At 45.0% G+C, this 20,920-nt stretch overlaps 1 protein-coding gene across 2 annotated transcripts in view; it reads right to left on the minus strand.

The window, feature by feature from the left end:
- TTBK1 (tau tubulin kinase 1) overlaps positions 1-20,488 on the minus strand; it is a 109,075-nt gene extending 88,587 nt beyond the window's left edge. The window contains exons 1-2 of one of the 2 annotated variants that reach the window (XM_042031907.1): positions 20,321-20,488; positions 3,732-3,890 (exon numbers count right to left, since the gene is read on the minus strand). In XM_042031907.1, coding sequence (XP_041887841.1) covers positions 3,732-3,839 — 108 coding nt within the window. In that variant the 5' untranslated portion in view covers positions 3,840-3,890; positions 20,321-20,488. Of the gene's footprint in view, positions 1-3,731; positions 3,891-19,903; positions 19,974-20,320 lie in introns of those variants that run through there. The other variant, XM_042031908.1, reaches the window with a different exon arrangement.
- Between the last annotated feature and the right edge of the window lie 432 nt (positions 20,489-20,920).

Here is a 20,920-nt window from a genome sequence, read left to right on the forward strand (position 1 = left end):
GCCAGTAGACCTCATCTGACTTAACAGCTGAGGAAGAGTTGACCTACGTTCACCAAACTCTCCAGAGCCCACTCAACTTGCTTAGGAGGATCTGATCTCAAAGGAAACAAACTCAGGTAAAACAGGCATGAACTGAGAAGCCAATCGAGAACTCAACCCGCCACATTCTGAATCATCTGAAGACCTGTCAAAACCCACTTAAAGCAACTCAGAGTGAGACCAAAACAGGCCCCAAGTCTGACAAAGAACCTTCCTTATCCCAGGTTCCCTCTTGGAATCATAAATGGCCTTTGTGAGCAAGACAAGGTAAAGAATCCATGGAAGTTTTGTGCAGTTTCCAGCAAGGTTTCCAAAATAAACAGGAGAGCTTCAGATCAAGAAGCTCAGAAACCTGAAAGAAAACAAAACATGGATTGCATCTAGCAAAAGAACATACACATGTACTCGAGTCATCACTTGTGTTTAAAGCTCAGTGCAGGAGCTGCCAGCTCTGTCTTGCTAATAAGTGTCAGTTGTGAATCCCCAGTAAAAGGCATTAATGTGAAATAAAGAGACACATCAATTCAGCTTTGACATCCATACCTAGTTCAAAGCAAGTACAAGTTACGTTTGACTTTGTTCCCTCCCCTGAACAAAGCTGTTCACATCATTCAGAGCACACGTGCATCAAGACCCTCTGAGGTCTCAGCAGAAGTCATGAGGTTCCAGTACTGTCTAAGTTTCACCTAGTCAAAGCATCAAAAACATCTGCAAGTAAAGAATGATGACTAAAAAGAATACTTCTAAATCTACAAATTTTGATAAAAACCATAAGCACACCCTGTCCATGTCTTTTTTCACAAAGAACAAAAATATTACTGCTGTCAGACAGCCAAACTTTACTGACTTCAAGTGACAGGAAAATGAACTACCAGCAGGCTAACTGCAGAGAACTAGCATCTCCATTTGTCAAAGCTTTGTCAGCCAGCAGAAAGGAGGAAAGGAGGAAAGGAATTCAAGGAATACATTACAACAATCTAAAATTAGAAATCGGCTCAATAATGGAAGTATGCCAGCACTAAGAGCTACAAGGTTCAAGCTGATGCCCAGCCAGAGACAGTCAGAGACACTGGGAGGACAAATTACACAAAAGACCTTCTGGCAGTTGCACCCCAGCATCCCATAAATATGCCACACACCTGCTTGAGCAGGATCCATCACCCACAGCAAAGCTTGGACAATACAGCAGGCATGTTCTGGGTTAGATTCAGTAAGGTCTGTGACAAGAGGAAAAAATGCTACTCCTGACATTACAGCTGTATGCTCACTTTAAGGTACAGTCCCCTTCTCCTCTGTCACTTGATCCTACGCTATTGCCTTGGGCCACCAGAAGTATTTTCAGTTTTTCCAGATTACTCCAAGCCCCTCACAGCTCGTGGTTCTGACTAGTCCCACACCAACTTAAAGCAAGGGGAAGGCACAGAAGGCCTGCCTGAAAGGAAAGGGTCTGCATTTTGCACTTTTTTGGGGGGGAGTGGGGGGGAAATGACTGTTCAATGAAGGCTCACAGTGCACAAGTCAGCTAGCACGTGGTCAAATTCCCAGCTCTACTCAGAGCTGCGGAAAAGGATTTCTCATTGCTATTTACAGCCTTTAGCAAGGCATTTCTCAGAGCCTTCAAGTGGGGCAATGACCTCACTGGAGTATTTAAGGCTACTGTGAGACATTATGAAACATAAAAGGTTATTCCTCTAGTTAGAGGTAGTTGTTGTTGACAATGCAGCTGCATATTTCTATTTTTTCTAAGGCAGAGTTAGTAGGTAGAGCTTCTAGCAGGCCCCAGTCACAGATTCCTGCAACAATGAAGCACTGAATCCCACACTTAGTGCCTCTACGAACTTCAAAATTGGTTTAAAATGTTCCCCTGAGAGCATCACTGAGCATATTTGAGACTTTATTTGGAGTTTTTGGTGCTTTTAAGAGTTCTGCTGTTGCCAAGAAAAAAGTTACCTTGTTTAGACTTTGTTACAAAAATACTCCTATCATTTACAGAAGTTTTAGCACTCCTGTCAATGAACGAGAAACTTCAAGATTGACGAATAGGGAATGGTACGAGCCAAAGTTAGCCAAGGTAAAGGAGAACAGAGAATCCCAGAATCACAGAATTGTTAGGGTTGGAAGAGACCTCTGGAGATCACCTAGCCCAACCCCTCTGCCAAGACAGGGTCACCTAGAGCAGGTGACACAGGAACCCATCCAGGTGGGTTTGGAACGTCTCCAGAGAGGGAGACTCCACTATCTCCCTGGGCAGCCTGTTCCAGGGCTCAGCCATCCTCAATATAAACGAGTTCTTCCTCATGTTAAGGAAGAATGAGTATTTAGCAATCATGCACCTGAAACAAAGGCATCAAGGAGAGCATAGAAATTCATCTTGGCAAAGAACGTGCACCAATCTAACCAAATTTTAGGCTCTGGGAGAATTTCCATTTGTGCAAGGAGAGACAGATAAAAGCTGCAAGCATTATTTTCTGAGACACTGGTGAGCACAGGGCACATTTCAAGTCCTATATGTCAGTTAACCTGCCCATGGATCATCTCTCCAAAACAGGTATATGTGCTCCAGTCCAGAGCTGCAGGAGCACAGCAAAGCTTTCCTTCAGCGTGACAGAAAGCTTTGGGAGGGGCAAAGGAGTTGTCTCCATTTTGGTGTCTAATCACAGAGAAAACTGAGCTTCTCCATCTGCTCTCAAGAAGCAAGGAGAATGAAGAACAGTTTGAATTGCTAAAATATAAATAGGCTGTTCAGCAAAAGGCCAGACAGAAAAGTGAAGGCTGTGGAGAAAGCTGGAACAAAGTGAAGAGAGACAGGCAGTAGGGAGCAACAAGAACAGAGCTCAGCTGAACTGCCTAGGTCAATACAGAGATAAGGCACAAGCCAAGTCTAATGAAAGGATAACGTTTTGTCTGAAGTGGGCCATTGAAAAATAACCTATCCACAGCCTGGAACTGAAGTGAATTCAGAGTCCCAAATTTGTTTAGTCCTCTGCTCTCCACATTCCACTGCAAAACTCACAGGGCCACTGTACTACAGCTAGTCAGCATAAAGAACAACTCAGCACTACTACTGCAAATCACTTATAGTTCAGACTAGTGAGGCTTCTGCTGCGAGTTTAATGATTCAGAGAGTGCTGATAATCCCAGTTAAAAATTGAGGCAATGGCACACATGGGATTTAAATGTTTTTTCAGCATTTGAAATGCAAATGCCAGTCCAGCTTGCACAATAGATGAGGTAAGAACTAAAACTCAACATATGATGATATCATTTTAAGTATCCTAATAAATTTACACAGAAGTTGAACCAGCTGGTTGGTTAATCATGGACTTTCTGACTCTTGAAGTAGCTGACATTCCAACCTGAAACATTTGGTTTTACCTTATTTTATTGTAATGCAATTTATTTATAGTCATGTCTGTAGTATTCTTTGCCACAGTAATTTGAAATCTAAGTTTCTTACTAAAAAAATTATTTGAGTGTGCTGCAACATTTCAATACTACCTAAAAATTCTTGGCAGGTTTAGTCCTCTGAAAATACCAGTCTAAAACCCTTCTTTCTGCAGTATCTTGCTAACATATCAAATCATACCACTCCACTGTTGCTTGCCAGAGGCCAGGATTAAGTAGGGAAGTTGCTGTACTACTGCAGGAGGAGGGGGGAGTCTCTTTGGGCCATTAAAGCCAGAGCTACTCACCACTTTCCAGCGATCTTTGACCACGTAGTTGGTCGGGAGAATGTCGACCTGTTCCCCTCCACCACTCATGTTTGGTTCGTCCTTGATGACTGCTGCTAGGCACTGCATTTGCCAGCCAGAGAGTATTTCAGTAGCTCCCAGTTTAAATGAGCCATTTATCTGGGGAAAAAAAAGGGGCAGGGGGAATGAATGACAAAATTATTACAGGTCGCAGTATAAGTACATGCTGCGTTTCCACAGGTTTTGTTTATGACTAAATCAGAACCACCCTCTTAGGAGAGAAGGCAAACTCAGCTTGCAAACACCAGAGCTCACTCCATGCGTAACCTGACAGACACAACCGTGCTCCAAGTCAGCAGCACAAACTGAAGGGTGACAATCACCAGCTACACCATGCAGGATTCCACTGCTCTTGGGCTTGACAGTCAAGAAGGCAAAGAGAACCTAACACCAAAATGTTGCAAAGGCTCTTATTGTTACCAAGCAAAGAAGTCTTGTTTTAGCAGAGCAGCTGCTACCTCGGCAGCTTTTATGGCTTGCACTGGATGACATCCAACACAAATCAGAAAGGTTTGCCAGGTATTGCACTCAATAAGCCTAAAAAGTCTGAATAGGGTAGAAGGCCCATATAGGGCCAGGGTTACAGACACATCACTGTAATGAACAGCCAAGCAGAGAAGATGGGGATGGTTAGAAAAGGCTTCAGCCAGGTATAACTTAGTCATCCTCATACCTTACACGCAGTGCTAAAGATGATCAAATTAAAATACAGAGAGATAAGTTGTGCTTGTGGTGTTCATCTTGCTCCTTTTTCCTGCCTTTATATGGAGCTCCAGATAGCCTATGCTGATATTAATTTTAAGGGGTTTTTGTTATAAATGTTCTACAAGAAGTACTTTCAGAAACACATTAACTCGGCTTTCCTAGAAGAAAATTAATGAGACAGGCCTAATAAAAGATCTTCTTTAGATATTCTACTGGCTTTAGAAGTAGGCCAGATCTTGGCAATCCTATTTTCCTTCCCCCAAAATATGAATATTTTCCTTTCTAAAACTGAGTGTTACTGTAGCACTCTGGTTGCAGACTTAGATTAACAACATAAATTCCAAATTTTTTAAAAAGGGTAGAGCTGGTCACTCAACCATCACACTTCTTTAGGTTCAAAAAAAGGAAAAAAGTTACCAGTTAATTATGAGCTCAAGTAGAGAAAAGAACTCATTCCCTAGCAATAAAAGGGCTGAGAGGGAAGGCTAGGAAGTGGCCAGCATGTAGTGTGCACAAGGAAGCAGCAGACAGAAGTATGTCAAAAGTGCAAGACAAAGGATGATCAAACAAAACATGAACAAAAGATCTCAAAGACACCTTATAAAAATCTTCACAAAAGATGATTTCACTCCAGATATAGAAGATAACTACATGAAAAAAAAGAGCAGCAGACTAACTCAGCAAGAGGGCTGCTGAGAAATGTTCAATCCAACATCTGCTAAAGGACAATCAAAACGATAGAAGAGAAATAAGAAAAAACTGGGTATTAAAGAGATTCAGAAGAAAGGTGCTGCAAAATGTTCTGAATTCTCACTGAAAGAGTCCTGCATCTGTATGGGGTAGCTGTGCTTTCAATCATCGGGTACTGAAGTAAGAAATCGGAAAGAGAAAATACCTGCTGTGTTTGGCAGCACAACATTTGTGCTGCTTCTTCTAATGAGCAGTGGAATGCCATTCCCAGGCTCCCCCATGCTCACCAGAACACCTGAACTGGCCATCCCTAAGCTATCAGTGGGTACTGAGCACACAACCTCCCCGCACATCACCGCAGGAGGCACAGGACAGAGAATGCCTGCAAAAATCTCCCTTAAAGTTGGCTTTTTGTCTGGTATTTAAAGAAAAGTTAGCTAACTATAGACTGTGCCAAACTTCCAACATTACGAAAATACAAAACCCCCCGACATAAACACACAGAAATAAGTATCCCCTGCCTACTCTTGAAGGTCTCTTCACATCACTTTAGTGTAAGATTTCAGTCTGGTGACTCGTGGTGGAAAAGTTAATTCCAAGGAATAATTTTAGAGGAGAGACGGAGCATGAAAGCCCATGAGCACTCAAAGCCAGGCAAGGTACGATCGCTTTCCTTGGTGCACTATTCCACTTCCCTTTATCAAAATTTTAATACATATGTACAAAGATATCATGTCTGTTATTTAAAGGAATCTGGCTTTGAAATAGAATAAAATCCTCCTGGGCAGTACCACGAATAGCAGCCATTTGGCAATACGGAATTACAGAACTAAGTTTACAGATATGCTCTGGTATCGCCAGAGTAATTCAGCCAAGGCAAATGCCAATTTAATTATAGTCCAAAACAAATTCCAAGCTGTTTACGATCACAGTAGCAGCGCAAATCCATACTTTATTCCTGAGGCAGTATAAATACTGCAGAAACATGCTCAAGCCTAAGGGCCAAGCACTACCTACATCCATAGCCAGACCTAACATGTTAACCTAAGAACCCAGGAGCATCACAAGGGGCAAAAGAAGGAATGAAGCTGCCTTTGTGCAGAAACCATCAGCACATCTAAATTATGCTTTTAATTTATGCATTATTATAATCCCTTCTAAATTAATAAAATGTCATGTAAATATTGTTTGTCCACCATGAAAACCTGCAGCCAGCACTATGCCAGAGCTGACTTTGTTAACAGAAGGGAAGAGGCAAGAGATGGTCTGTGGAAGAGTGGTAAGGCACTACTTCTCCTCCCCAATATACAGCAGTGAGCATCATTTCTGCATGTTAAATGTTACCCAAGTGTCTTAAACCCAGACACTATACCACTCTCCTTACCTCTAAAATGTGTCAACCACTGAATATCAAGAGACATAATTTAAAGTACAGTGACTGTGAAAACAAGAACTTTCAGTTTGTCTTTTCCTGTAGGAAATGGACAGGATGTCAAGCAAGTCTTGTACCCCTGTCCCCACTTAAGTCATGCAAGGGAGTTGAGCAAGCCCAAGATACTCTAAAACTGCCTTCCTAGAAATAGCAAGTGAAGCACAAAAGAAAGCAGCTGAGAAATAAACAGTGACAACAGTAGGACCAAATTCCATCTCTTGGCCAACCGCAGCATGAAGAAGTGTGAAATCAACTCTTCCATACTGCCATCTCCTTCAGCCAACTATATAAACTCCACAAACATATAAACTTTATAGTTTTATAAATTTAGTTTTGGCCTTTATAACAAAAGAAATGCAAAGCACCCCATGTTCACCAGTTCACTGGAAGTGGCATGAGCAGTCTGGAGAGTCATTTTATATGCTTTTCCAGCTTTTATTCTCTATCCTAGATACCCATTCTTTGCCAGCTTAGGTTGGGATACTGGCCTAGATGGACCTGTGGTATGACTCAGTATGGACCAAAGTGTGTTTTGGTGAGGTACTTTCAGCAGAAGGAGTATATATATAATAAATAGGTCTCCTTTAGCCCTTCAAGGAGGTCAGAGAACAAAAAATAAAGAACTGATAGAAGAAGTCTCATATACACAGCCCAATCACCTATCTTACAAGGTTCTCTTTCATGCAAGCAAAATTTTAAACAGCTTTATTGGAAAAATTATTTCTTCATTTTACAGGATTATAGCACTCTTAAAATTAAACTTATAAATACCAAGCATGCCCTGTGGGAATTCCTAGTGAATAGATGAGATCTTTCCTATGTTGGCTTGCTTCAGTTTCAGCATACTATGGCTGGAGTGCTCAAAGTACAGCCACACTCACAAACATCAAGCTCAAAACCCATCAGACATGGGGTGGTTATTAAACAGCAGAACAAAGCTACGGAATTCTGTCTCTCACCACCTTACTAAGGGTCCTGGATAATCTTAAGTGTCTTAATCTCACTGTGGAGGAATTGCAATATCCCACTTTATTTCAGGACACATCCTTACCTCTGGAAGTCTACAAATTAGAGCAATTTAGACTGCTGTAACCCATGACCCTCTTTACTTGACCAAATTCCCTACCATGAACCACATCAGGAGCATGATCCACCTTAAGAGCAGACCCCAGAAGTGTTATGGAACGTTGATGTAAACTACAGCATTTTTTTGGGTGAGACAAAGTTGGATATCTGCAAAACCAAAAGAAGTAACCCAATGAATTGCAGTCTAGAAATCAGATCAATCTCCCTGTCCAATACCTGCATGGGAGGAACAATTTAAAAAACAGTTGTAAGAAGAATTTAAGCATAATTCAGCTGTTCCCAACAGGAACATGAATGAAACAGATGGGGTGGGGAATAAGATGAGAACATAAAAAGTAGGACTGAGAATGCTTAGAAGTAAGAAAACAAAAATGAGTGGAGTTTCCAAGTGCCAGTGCCCAGCAGCACTAGGGCTCAGTTAATGGCAGCAGTAGCTGCATGGACTCAGTGTCCCTCACTGTTTTTCCAACATCATCTCCTTCCAACACACAATACCAACTATAAAAATTAAATCACTCACATTGAAGCAAACAAAAACCCCCTTAAATCTTTGTATATGTAAGTTGTACCATGCACTAGCATTCTGCTATCAGGGTAGGAATGCGTATGACAGTACAGGAAAGAAGTTGATTTAAAAAAAAATGCAGTGCACTGGACTAAGAGCCCCTCAGCCCTGGAATACACCATACTCCCTGCTGAATTTGAAACAGCAATGAAAAACAAGCCATACACTGTTAAGGTAGCTCTCACAGCAGGAGCTCGTAGGATTCTGAATTGTTCCTTGAAGACTCGTCTTCCTTCACTGGCTGCCCCTGCTGCAGCAAACCCTGCTTAGAGAGTAGGCTCAACTCCTGTCAGCTGCAGCCTAAAGTCTCCTCTGTGACATATTCTTCTCATAGGCACGGAAGGGCATCAGCCTTAGAAACTCTGGACTTGCTTTTCACAGCATTTCACTTCTGTAAAAATCGAAACATCTAAAGGTGAGGTTGCAAGATGCTGGGACTGTTTTTCATCTTTGAATGGTTTATGACCATTAAGGAGTGACTGGGAAAAACAAACAAAAACAACTGCAATCAAGGCAGACTGCAATCAATCAAGGTCCAGATTCTCTCCTAACACGAGGCTGCACTGAGCAGAACATACATATTAAACATGATAACAGATGCACCTTGACAGCATTATTATGGCTACCCAGTTGCACAGCCAACTGAACTATCACTGCCTGCACAGTGAAAGTAACAGCACAGGACTTGAGGAAATCAAACAAAACCCCCAAACAAACAATACCACACTGCCAGAGACTGCATTCACACGCATTACAGAGCAGTCAGACATACCAGTAATTTCTGTGCCAAACCCACCTATCTGCAGGGAGAATCAGCACAGGTAATTATGACAACAAATCATTAGGAACGCACACCAGATAAGCACGCCTACGCTGCCAGGGGTTTATGTGATCCTAATCCTCCCCAAACACATCTCAGCAGTAAAGTAAAACAATGGGGAGCAGGAGAATTTGAAAGGAAAGTTTATTATCTTCCACCAATCTCCTTGACAGAGTTGCTCCAAATTTGAAGCAAGCAGAACATTAAATCCAACACCAGGAAATCCCTCTGATATCATAACCAGCTCAACCTCTACTAATTTAACAGGCAAACATTATGGTTTGCCTACAATGAACATTTAACTGCAGCTTAAGTATATGTACCTGCAAAATCAATATAAATCACTACTGAAAAGCTTGAATAGTCTGCTGGCAGCCAAAACAAATATATCTGAATAAAAGCAAGTACTAAACAGAGGTTGTACTTATGATATCAGACTCAGCCTACACCTGACACACAGGGCTATGTTGTCATCACCTGATCCTGGACCAGAGTGTGACCAAATCCCCAGGTAATGCAAAATGTCCCATCAGGAATGTCCTCTCCCTGCTCTCTGCTTTTGTGCAGAGCCTGTTATTCATCTTCCACCAAATGTAGCCATTCCAAGTCAGTTTTCAGAGTGGTCAACAGGACCTTCCTTGAGTCCTTATTCTTGGAGAACAGGATTTTATCTTGAAAAAACAACTCAGGCACACAGCAAACTGATAACATCTGTTGCTCAATGGTCTTGTTATAACCTATTATATCAGGTTATTAAAAGGCCCACAGCCTGAGATCAATCATTTTAAACCTCCATTCCAGAGAAAGCTGTGTTCATCTTACCCATTCAGAAATTTTTGATAGATGCAGTCACCATAATTACCAAGTATTAAATAAACTTGTCAGAAAGTTATTTAGAGTTTATGAACCTAACAGTAAGTTCTTGATGAGAGATTTCATAATATGATTCAAATTCTGGAAGACAGGATATTTTGCTAGGAAAATTCATGTATTTATAGATTTGCCATGCAGACTTCGTATTACCAAGCACTTTCATAATAAAAATTAGCCTAAGTGGGGCAACTGCCACTTGCTGCACTGATGTCATATCAGACTAAATGACACTAAATGGGACATTTTTTCAGTCTTCAAGCCCAGTGCTGATCACAACAGAGATTCTATTTGTTATTACACAGAATAGGTTTCCTGAGACTGACAAAAACATGACAAATCATGCCAACTGTTAGTCACTTAAATCATCCCCCGACAGCCCTTCTGTAACCATTTTCCCATTTATGTAAGGAATTCTTCCCTCTAGCTGGTGCATGCTCAGGGGAGCAGATTCATCCTTCCTCTGCTGCCTGCAAATCTACAGTTTCATTCTCTAATCTTCTATCTCATCCCTTTTTAGTTTACAGACAGCTTACCAAGGAAAATTTCCTGTCTGACCATTCAGGAACCACTCTGGGAGTCACACTGGCACCACTGGACTTTTGTGCCCTTACAGGCTGTGTTCCTCTCGTGCTCTTCATACCCCTTGCACGTGCCTCTTGGTAAATGGGGATATTTGGTCTGGGGTCTTATCTGGTTTTATTTGAGTTCTACAGAGTCTCTGGATGAACCAGCCAGCCAGCCCTACATGTCCCCATGGCCTTTGATTGGCAAAGGGGTGGCACCAGTTTATGGCCCCTTGCCTGGGCTTCCAGACATTTCCTTCCTTCCAAGGCATTTCCTGCAGCTCCCACTGCAGCTGCACACCCAGCTACCCGCACCAGGTGTGTTCCTCAACAACTCTTCCTTTCTCTTAACTAAGTATACCTGCTAATGTAGTAAAAGGAAAGACAAAACAATTTTGAGGTGTTGAACCCCTGTCCTTCTACAACATTATTACAAATAACAAACTTAACAGAATTAAAACTTAACAAGATAGCCATAGGGTAGAGTCCAAGGTTATACATTCCCATGCACAAATACTTAAATGATTCCCAACACAAAATCATGAAGGATTCTCAGAAGCCAGTCATTTATCAACTGGTTGATTATCACTACTTGTTTGATGTGAGAATGGCATCTTCAATTTTCCTTACCAAAATCTTTAGCAGCAAACTAGGAACACAATAAAACAGTACATGGACCGCCCCACACAGGTTGTAATTTGGATTTCCTAAAGAATGCCTTAACTAACACTTCCCCTCCAGGCTGTATATAATATACCTGCATTTCAGGTGGAGTGGATGGATACCACTGAGCACACTTACTCTGCTCTTTGAACTCTTTGTACATATAGAAAACATACTGGGTCAAGTGTTCACATCCATCCAGTAAACTGGTCTTCACTGGGATTTAAGTTCCTGGTATAGCTAAACACCTTCCAAAGAGAGTTTGTGATTCCTTTTATGTTGCTACATAAATTCCTGGAGCCATCCGTACCCTTTGTACTTTGTTAGGCATTGCCTCTGTTCCCCCTTGGGCTTTATCTAAACCATCCAGGCAGAGGGATTAAATATTTCTTTGGCAGAATCGGTTTTACCTCAATTGTCCCTATTCCATCACCATTTTGGGTTGCTTCCCACTTTTCCCACTGTCTCTCTTCTTCTGTTGAGCAGTCCTTCTTACACAGTCCTGGGGTCTATCAAATTTGTCCTTTGCCTCTGGTCACTGCCACAGCAGCGCCATGTCCCAGAGGCTGCCTGGCCACAGCCTTTACAGCTGCTCTGGGGAGGGTAATTCCTACAGATTGCTGTAGTGCCTCTGGTGTGGGCTGGGAATGCATCCCAGCAATTTCTGCAGGTAACTGTACTGATTCTAGCAAATTGCGTATTTCCTCTCCACCACACACTCTCTTCCTTGCTGATATGAAAAATCCCCATTCTTTCCATAAGACTCTTGCTGCATGACCCAACCCAAAAGCACACCAAGAGTCCACACAGATGTCAACTCATTTTCCTCTGAAAATTGTTGGTGCAGCAACGCCGTAACAGCTCAAGCTGGTGCTTCTGAGGAAGAGCCTCCAACAAAGGAGTGTCTGGGATATTGCACCCTCACAGTCTGTGCACTGCTTCCCGTGGTGATATTTAGTCTATGCAAGAACATCCTAGAAAAACACACAAAAATATACAATAATTCTTGTACATGCAAGCATGGTCTGTTTAATTTCTTTCTGCACTGCTGTGTGAGTCAGTTTCCAAGGAACTAGGGTGTTGCCAAGATTATGGAGAGCTTTACAAGCTGGTCTGGACTGCCTCTATAAAAGCTATTTCCACGTGTGTCAAGGATGCCATCTATTCCACAACTGAGAGTACCTGCCTGCACTCTCCCAGAACATGCCAATAATTGCTTCCCATCCAGGAGTTTTCCTATCTGTGGAGTTAAGCAGCTCTATGACTGAGGCATGTGCCTTCTCATTCTGCAATTGGATTTTACACCAGCTTGTTGTGTCAGGGAAAAAAACCCTAAAACCCAACAAAATCCCCAATGCAAACAAACAAAAAACACACCAATAAAACCCCCAACAAAACTCTAAAATGTGTTCTTCTGGACAGATTCATTGTCATAAACCACATTTATACTTTGATCCTTAATTCTCCAGTGCTATGCCAAGTAACTGGATTCTGAGAATTTCCTCTTACAGAACACATATGGTCAGAACTTGTTTCTATAAAAAAGTATCATGAACCTTATGCCATATTTTAATGTAAAAATAACTCTCTATTCATAGCTGTAGTAACGTACTGGGAAAGTAAATTTTGTACATTACTTGGTCAATGCTCACAGCAATTTTTCAAACCTATCTCAACCTGCAATGAGTAATTGTGCATTCTGTGCTCAGCTTGCCAGAGTAAGCTGGCTCCTGGTAAATGCTTCTAATAATAAATACTCCACAGACAGAACAATTACTGGTTCAAGTCCAGCCTGGGATGTTTGGAAGGGGAAAAACCTATATAATCTCATCCCAATCAGAAACACAGGCAGCAAGGTTAAAGAAAATCTGTTTTGCAAAAGAAGCAACAAGCACACCAGAAATGCCAGCTTCTGAACTGCCACCAGACTTGAAAAGAGGCTGCAGGACCTATGCAACCAGACAGCTCTGAGCCCTGGGAACCAAATGGCTCCTGACATTTCCCTCACATAACTGTCACAAGAGTGACAAACTACTTGACTACCTGCCCTTTGCATTTTCACCTTTTACATTTTCTCTTTTGTCCTGTTGGCTCAATGGACAAAGCCCCATAAGCCTTGTCTCTGCTTGAGAAGCAACCACTCCTTATTTCTTCATAGAAATGGGGAACAGCAGAAAGGAAAAGTGCATCTTCAACAAAATGCTTCTGAATACAACCAAACTCACGCTCAGACATCTATGAATAAGCCACAGAGGTCATGCATACAGAGCAGAGCATTGCTGCAGAGAGAAGCACAAAAAAAAGGGAGGCAATTCTGTCCTTGCCTACTGGTGAGAGACAATAGAGTCCAGTAATCCATGCCTCATGCCTACTAAAAATCCTGGATCAGAAAAAAAGGCTGGAAGGTGCCTTCCACTTGAAAACTAAGCTCTCTAAAATGCACGGAACTTAGCCCACAGAAATCCCAAAAAGCAAGGAAATGTAGTGGAGAAGTACCTCCCCTCCCTATCATGAAAATTTAAGAAACTGAAGGGTTCTGCCTTTCCAGCTCATCTTCTGCTAGAAGCTGAAGCCTGACAACTACAAATTAGTTTTTCATTGGTATTTTTCTTAAGGACAGGATCTGAAACAAGAAAGATGGTGGATTTTCTTTTCAGACCAAGGTTGAGTACCTCTAAAAAGGCATGCTTTAGCTACTGTTAATTTTACTAAAAGCAAAAACACACCAAAAAAAAAAAAACAAACCCAAAAAAACCCAAAAGACCCCAACAAAAAAAACCCCCAACAACAACAAAACAAAACAAACCCCAACAACAACAAAAAAAGCCAACACCCACCCCAAAATCATATTTTAGGTGCTTAGATGCTAATGAATGAAAGGTGAGACTTTAATGGGAGCACTGTTACACTATTACCTACATTACCCCATAAATCCTACAAACCCCAATGCTGGATCCACAGCTCCAGGTTCCTAATTAGCCAATCTAAAAATCTGCCTCAAATGAAAAGAAGCAGTTCCCCTTTCTCCTCCCAGCTTTGAACTGGTGTATGTAAGATTCCACCATGGGCTAGTCAGCCACCATGGGTTCAAGTGGTGACCTGTACTAGCAGAAAAACTATTCCTCTTCCTAATAAACAAGGGCATTTCCTTGGCTTAGAGCTTCCTGAACTGGTTCATTGTAGGCTCAGTCAAATGCAAGTGGCAGCACAATGGAGGAGCAGTACCTCAGATCCATTTCAGCCTCAGTCAAGCTGTGCTCTGTGTTTGTCTCCACAGCAGGAAGCTCTTGGCCTTCTGTGAGATCAAAGGATTCAGTCCCTTCTGCTTAAGAACACTGGAGTAACTCTGCCTGAGGCCACCTTTTTTTTTCCCAAGGAAAACAAAACTTAAAAGAAACCAGTTAGTTTTGATTAAATTACTAGCACAACTCTGAGACTAGTAAATTTTAGAAGTCTAATGCAGCTAGATTCTGTTTAAATAATTCAAGCCATAATTAGACCACAAAGTCTAAGTCTCCTAATACAATGTCACCACAAAGGTGACTTCTGTTCTCTGGCTGAGGTGGTACAGGAAGCAAACAACAAGCAACTTTCATAAAATGAGGGAAACAAGCCAGACAATTTATTAGAGCGTCCAATCAAGAGGAGCACTGTGCTGATGCCTCTGAGAAGGTGAAATTATCAGACAGCTACACCATACCCATACCCTTGTTTCAGTGAGCAGAACAGGTATCAAGAATTTAAACTGCATGTTGAGAAGCTATGGACCAGCCAGGGGCAGGAGTGGCAGAGCAGGTGCTGGGAGGCAGATTCTCACAAAGAACCACAGCTTCAGGGAAAAATGGGCTGAATTTTAGAAAAAAACACCACACACACAGAGAGAAGGAGAAGTTTCAGGATTATAAGGTATTTAAATAAAACGCAGAAAACCAAAGAGATGCAACAGGTTTCAGAGGTAAGGTAGGGAATGAGGACGCATGGATTCAAGGGTGAACACGGAGCTACCCAGGCACATTCTCCAGTGCTCCATGGAAAAGGTACACGGAAAAATGCCAGGTCACTCCAGGAGAGAAAGAGTACTACACACTACAGAATAAACAGACAGACTCATAGGAGATAAAGAAGTAATTTTGTATCAAGGCTAAATGGAAACATGTAATAGTAAAGCTACCCCGTAAGACCAGATTAAAGCAGCAACAGTGATGTGCCATGTGAGAACAGATGGCCTGTGCCTTTAGGAAACAGGAGGCAATGGGGAACTTCAGTTTCCTCATGCAGATCAGCATTACCAAGATGAAATTTTAAATATAACTTACAAATAATTCCACTTTGTTGAACAGAAATGTATCACCTTTAAAAAAAACCAAAAGAACAAAAATTCTTGGGCCACTGCAACTTCTACTTTGTTTTATTTCTGACTTACTGTGCCAACAGAAGGTTTTTAGAATAGAAGATGTGTGCAAAAGAAGAAAACAGTACAAATGATTCCAAGTGATGATGTTTTTTCCCGATGATGTAAAAGAGATTAAGTAAATTCTTACAGATAAAATCTAGATATTTTCTACCCATATCTGACCAGCGGCCAGCCAGCCAGTCTGCTAAATGATGGACAGATAAGAAATTGAAAGACTGTTTGAAAGGAAGATCAGAAAGAAGATGCCAAGGATTTTTGGCTGCTGTTTATTTTGAAGAGCTCTGCAGAGGATCTAGAAAATCAGTCTTCCACAACAGACATGTTTAGAAAACTGAAGATTAAAAATTAAACTCACTGGCAGGCAGAAGGGAGAAGCCCTGATTTATAGATCTATTAGGAAAGGCTAGGTGCTTTTAGGAAGACTCAACAAGCACACAGATATGTGTGGTATGAGGCCAAAGGCCTTAGAAATTAAGATGTTCCAGGATAAAACTAAAGTTCCTCTAAAACTAATAACTGGCTACAAGAGAGGAAAACACATAGGAATGCAGAGCTAGGTTTCACAACAGAGTGCTCTTAGCACACAGGTCACACCTTGTGTACATAGAAAATTATTCAGGCCAACAAACAAAAAGGCTGAAAAGCTGCATCCTGCACCACCACGGTGGTAAGGGGTGTAACCAGGGCAAGCACAGTGTGCCTGTCTTCTTAGCCTTTCCCTGAGCATCAGCTCTTGGTCACTGGTAGAGGAACGACTGGAGTGATCCGGGGCTTTGGCCTGAGCAGTCGAGTTTATGATCCTATAATCTAAACCTTTTCACCAGACATCAATGTCTCCTCATCTCTTTGTCTTTTCCCATGACTGGGAGGACACCAAAGCTTTGGACCCAGGCAGCTCCTGGGCTGACAGTGGCCTCACAACATCTCCTACTGCACAGACAGAGAGGAATCCACTTCCATCTGCCACAGCTGACACCAGCTCTCTTTCAGAAGGCTGGGATGCCTCATTTCTTCCAAGAGGAGATCTGTGCCCACAGGCATTCTCTGCTCTCCACTGCACCTATCCAGCTGGGGCCAGTGCAGGATCCAGTTTGTTCCTTTCATACTGCTCACCAAATTAAAGATGACACAGCTTGACACCAAAAGGAAAGGGTTTCCAAACACATCTTATTTGATCAGCTCTACAGTCCATCACGCTGTCAACATCTTCCTTCTCAACTACAAAAAACAGCCTCTCCCATGTGTGCAACTCTTGAGTAGTGGAGAAGGCCCAACAGAAAACTCTGTGGAAGTGGGTAAGACCAAAAGGGGCCAAGGGACCGTGAATTCCATGAAAAAACCTACTGTGGCAGTTTTCTATTTTGCCCGTCAAGCCTAATACGTTGATGTACCCACCAGTCTCCAGAAAACCAGAACAGTTCACATGAAAAACCACTTGATACAATAATGTCCAAGCCACGTTGCTACTGCTAGCTTATTTTCCATATTTTTGGGGAGAACTGTTGTGGCTCTCAACAATGTGATATGCAGGTGCTGGGCACTGCTGTGGAGAAGACCATGGACTGGCCTGACCAACAAGGATTGCCACTGTCCAGTTTGGCCTGACCAACAAGGATTGCCACTGTCCAGTTCATAGCTGGGGAAACTCTCACATGCAAGGGAGTCTCCGTTTTCAGATGCACCACGTAAAAGTCACATCATCTCCCCCACTTCTCAAGTCTCATTCCTAAAGCTTCAATAAATACCCAACAGATTCTCCCACTCTTCCTCTGGACTAGGGAGGGAGGTCTCATAGCTGGTCTTCCTTATTTCTCCCTCTCAAAGCAATCTTAACATTTATTCCAATGGGATGGCGGCCCACAGTGACATTTAAGGGGATTTCATGACGTTTCAGAGGAATACACACTTTTTGGTTATTTTTACTGGAAGAAGGGGAGGGAAGCACTGGTTGTGTCCACTCTGTATCTTGCTCAGTAAACTAGCAGAGCTGGAACAGGTTTTTAGCAAATGCTTCCACAATCACACCAGCAAATATTGGGCTGCACCTTGCAACGTTCAAAGTAGAAGATACCAACAAAGCCAACACGTCCTTAAAAATTAAGGAAGTTTACAAAGCTCTTGAGGATTTTATAAACACCTATTCCTCTATAAGGACCTATTTTCTGTCCTCTGCTCTGTTTTCAAAGTGAATCAATGTTACTGGAAGGTCACTATGGAGCTCTGGCAAACAAATCTAACCTAGGAACTTCCCAAGATGAGGAGCCGCTCCCAAAGCATTTTTCTGGACCCTGCACATTAAGACTAAGGCAAAAAACTGAAAGGACACAATTGAAGAGGTGAGCACACAACAAGACCCACATGATAGGAGTGGGCTATCTGATAAGCTCTGATGTGTCAATCTTTCCATAAGAGAGAGCAAGAAATAGCATGAAGGGATTCCCACACTAAAGATATAGAAGAAAGTGGGATTTGGCTCTTCCTGGATCTGTCTGATCATTCCTGCTTTGAAAAACAAGTGTCACCCACTTCCCTTGGAGGAGAGCTCCAGGCTGCCTGATGCAGCATGGAAATACACCTGCCTTCACCAACAAACACTGGGAACGGAGAGGGAAGGAAATCCACACATGGGCCACAAGCACCACTGCATTAGCACCAACCCCGGGGGATGATGGAATAGATTTCCTAGCACTGGAGCCACTCCCTTACGGAGGACCAACAGCATTGACAGGGATCTGGCTTTTTCCTTGAAGACTATTCCAAGAAAGAAAAAGTTAGGCAGGTGTCCCCAAGACTGACCCTGATAAAAGTGTCCTACAACAGATTCCAGTGCTTTATTTCACCCAAGAAGAGCCTGCTCCTGAAGGAATGAGATTACCACAAAGCACACAAAAGCACACAGCAGTAACACCAGTGGATACCACGTACACCATTCATGAGCACAGCATCTCAAAAGTTTCTGATTCCACCTATATCACCACGAGGATGCTCCTTATGAGCTGGATGATCACTGGCACACAAAGGAAAAAAAGCCGAAACATTAAGACATCGTTCCTATTCTGGCCCTCTTTATACTCTCAGAAGAAGGCAGCACACTGAAATGTGGTGACACACTGACACTCATGAGACTGAACTGACGCTCTTTAGTCGGAGCACCTGTACAGGCACAGCACCTACAAACACTGCTGCTGAGGGAGCATTAGCACATCCTGTGGCACAACACAACACGAGGCTAGATTTCACTCACAGAAAGTCCCCAGGTTGAAAATCTCTGTTGTGACTCACTGAGAAGTTTGTTGCTAAAAGGCAACATTTTTAGTGACACTACAAAAAATCCGTATGAAATGGCAGAATTAGCAAACCTCTCCTTCTATCAATCAAACTACCTTGCAAGCCTAAGAAAATTCAAAGTAGATTTGGTTTGAACTGCTCAGAAACATGATACCAACAGGTATCCAGTCCCCAGCCCCAAAACCCACTGTGGGTCTTGAACTTGTCATGCAAGTAGCTGTCAGAGTGACCAGGTCATTCTAGTGCTTCGTACAGCATTCTGGTTCCCTGTTAAATCCCAGATGCACGTCAAGGTCATGGTGTTCATCTCGAGAGTCCTCAGTGGGTCAGACCCTGGTCACCGGATACCTCCTCTCCCAGAATGCAGGGAAAGCACAATGACTATGGACGCATCCAGCGATGTCAACTTGGGCGCCACGAGCAGTACCGACACCACGGCAGGAGACTCTGAGCCCCAAAGCTTCAGGAGACACGACCACGCACACAGGAGCACCATTTCCACCCCGCCAAAGAGGAGGAACTCTCAGCCTCCTGCCTCAAACCCGAGCACCACGGAGTTATCCCAATGTAACGCGATAGAAGCGCTCCCTCCCCAGAGACCTCTATGGAGCGGGCTGGCTTTCCACATGCGGCTGGACAGGCAGCCGGTGGCCCCGGGCAGGATGCCGTGCCCAGCCCCGAGCGGCACCTGGCCCCACTGAGGTGGCCGACACCCTCCGTGGGTTTCCCTGGAGCCCGGCCCGGCACAAGGCCGCGGGAGCCTTCGCACCTCGGTCCCCGCCCGGCACCGGGACCAGCGGCGGCGGCCACCGGTACCACCCGACGGGGCCAATCCCTCCGGCGGAGCCTCCCAGGGCTCAGGGCGCCCCCGCCCCTGCCGTGCAGAACGCAGCGAGGCCACGGCCCGCCCATCCCGCGGCGGCACCCCCGGGCATCGCCGCGACCCCCGGCCCGGGCAGGAGCGGCGCTGAGGGGCGGCCGCCACCCGGGCCCCCGCCCTGCCCTGCCCTCACCTCGGGCCGTCCCGCCTCCCCCCGCCGAGGAGGTGGCCGCGTCCGCCCCTGCACTGCAGCTGCCGGCACGCCGCCCCCCCACTCCCCACCGCCCCTCTCGGCAGTTGGTTCGCCCCACCCGGCCAACCTTCTCATTGGTGGCACCGGGCCGTCACTCCGCCGCTGGCCCGCCCACCCCCGCGGGCACGCTGGGAACCCGAGTCCCGCGCGCGGGACTCTCTCCCTTCGGCTGGAGACGCCGGGTGGGGCGGTAAACTACATCTCCCGCAGTGCCCCGCGCGCAGCCCCGGCGCGGCACGGCCCGATGCGGTCCCCGCTCCCGCATCTCGCAGGCCGCCGGCGGGACGGTCCCTCCCTTCCTCCCTTCCCCGCCCGTGCCCGCCGCGGCCCGTCCTGGCCCGGTCCGGCCCGGCTCACCTGGCCCCGCCGCCGCCGGCGCTTCCCACTGCGGCCGGCGCAGGCAGCGCATGCCCCACGCCCTTCAGTGCGGCTCCTCGGGCGCGGTGCCGCCGGCCCGGCGCGCTGCGGCTGCGGCTGTGGGACGGGCCGGCCCCGAGCGCATCCTCCCCCTCGGAGCCGCGGCGGGCGGCGGGATTCGCCCACAATGCACCGCGCGCCGCACCGACAGCATCAGCCTGACATCACCCGCGGGCCGTCCCCGCCCGGCCGGGCCCGCCCCGGGCCCGCCCCTCCTCCACCGGCACCGGGCACCGACTGGCGGCACATGCGGCTGGGCACCGCAACGCGCCGCGACTCCGGGTGCTGGGACTCGGCGTGGGACGGGGAACAGGACCGGCACGCCACTGCCCCGCCCTGGGACCGGGAACGGGACCGGGACCGGCATCGGCACTGCCAACGCGATCACGGGCCCTGCCAGGACGGGGATTGGTGCTCGTCTCTGCGCTGGTGGCATCAGCTCTGGCATCAGCAGCATGGCCCTGGGCACTGCACTGCCCTGGGACTGGGGCCAGCGCTGGCACAGTCTGCACAGGGCCGGGTGACTGCACTGTTGGGACC

This window comes from Corvus kubaryi, unplaced genomic scaffold, assembly GCF_017639235.1.
Source record: "Corvus kubaryi isolate FWS band 111438036 unplaced genomic scaffold, C.kubaryi_AGA036_p1.0 37347, whole genome shotgun sequence".
NCBI lineage: Eukaryota > Metazoa > Chordata > Aves > Passeriformes > Corvidae > Corvus > Corvus kubaryi.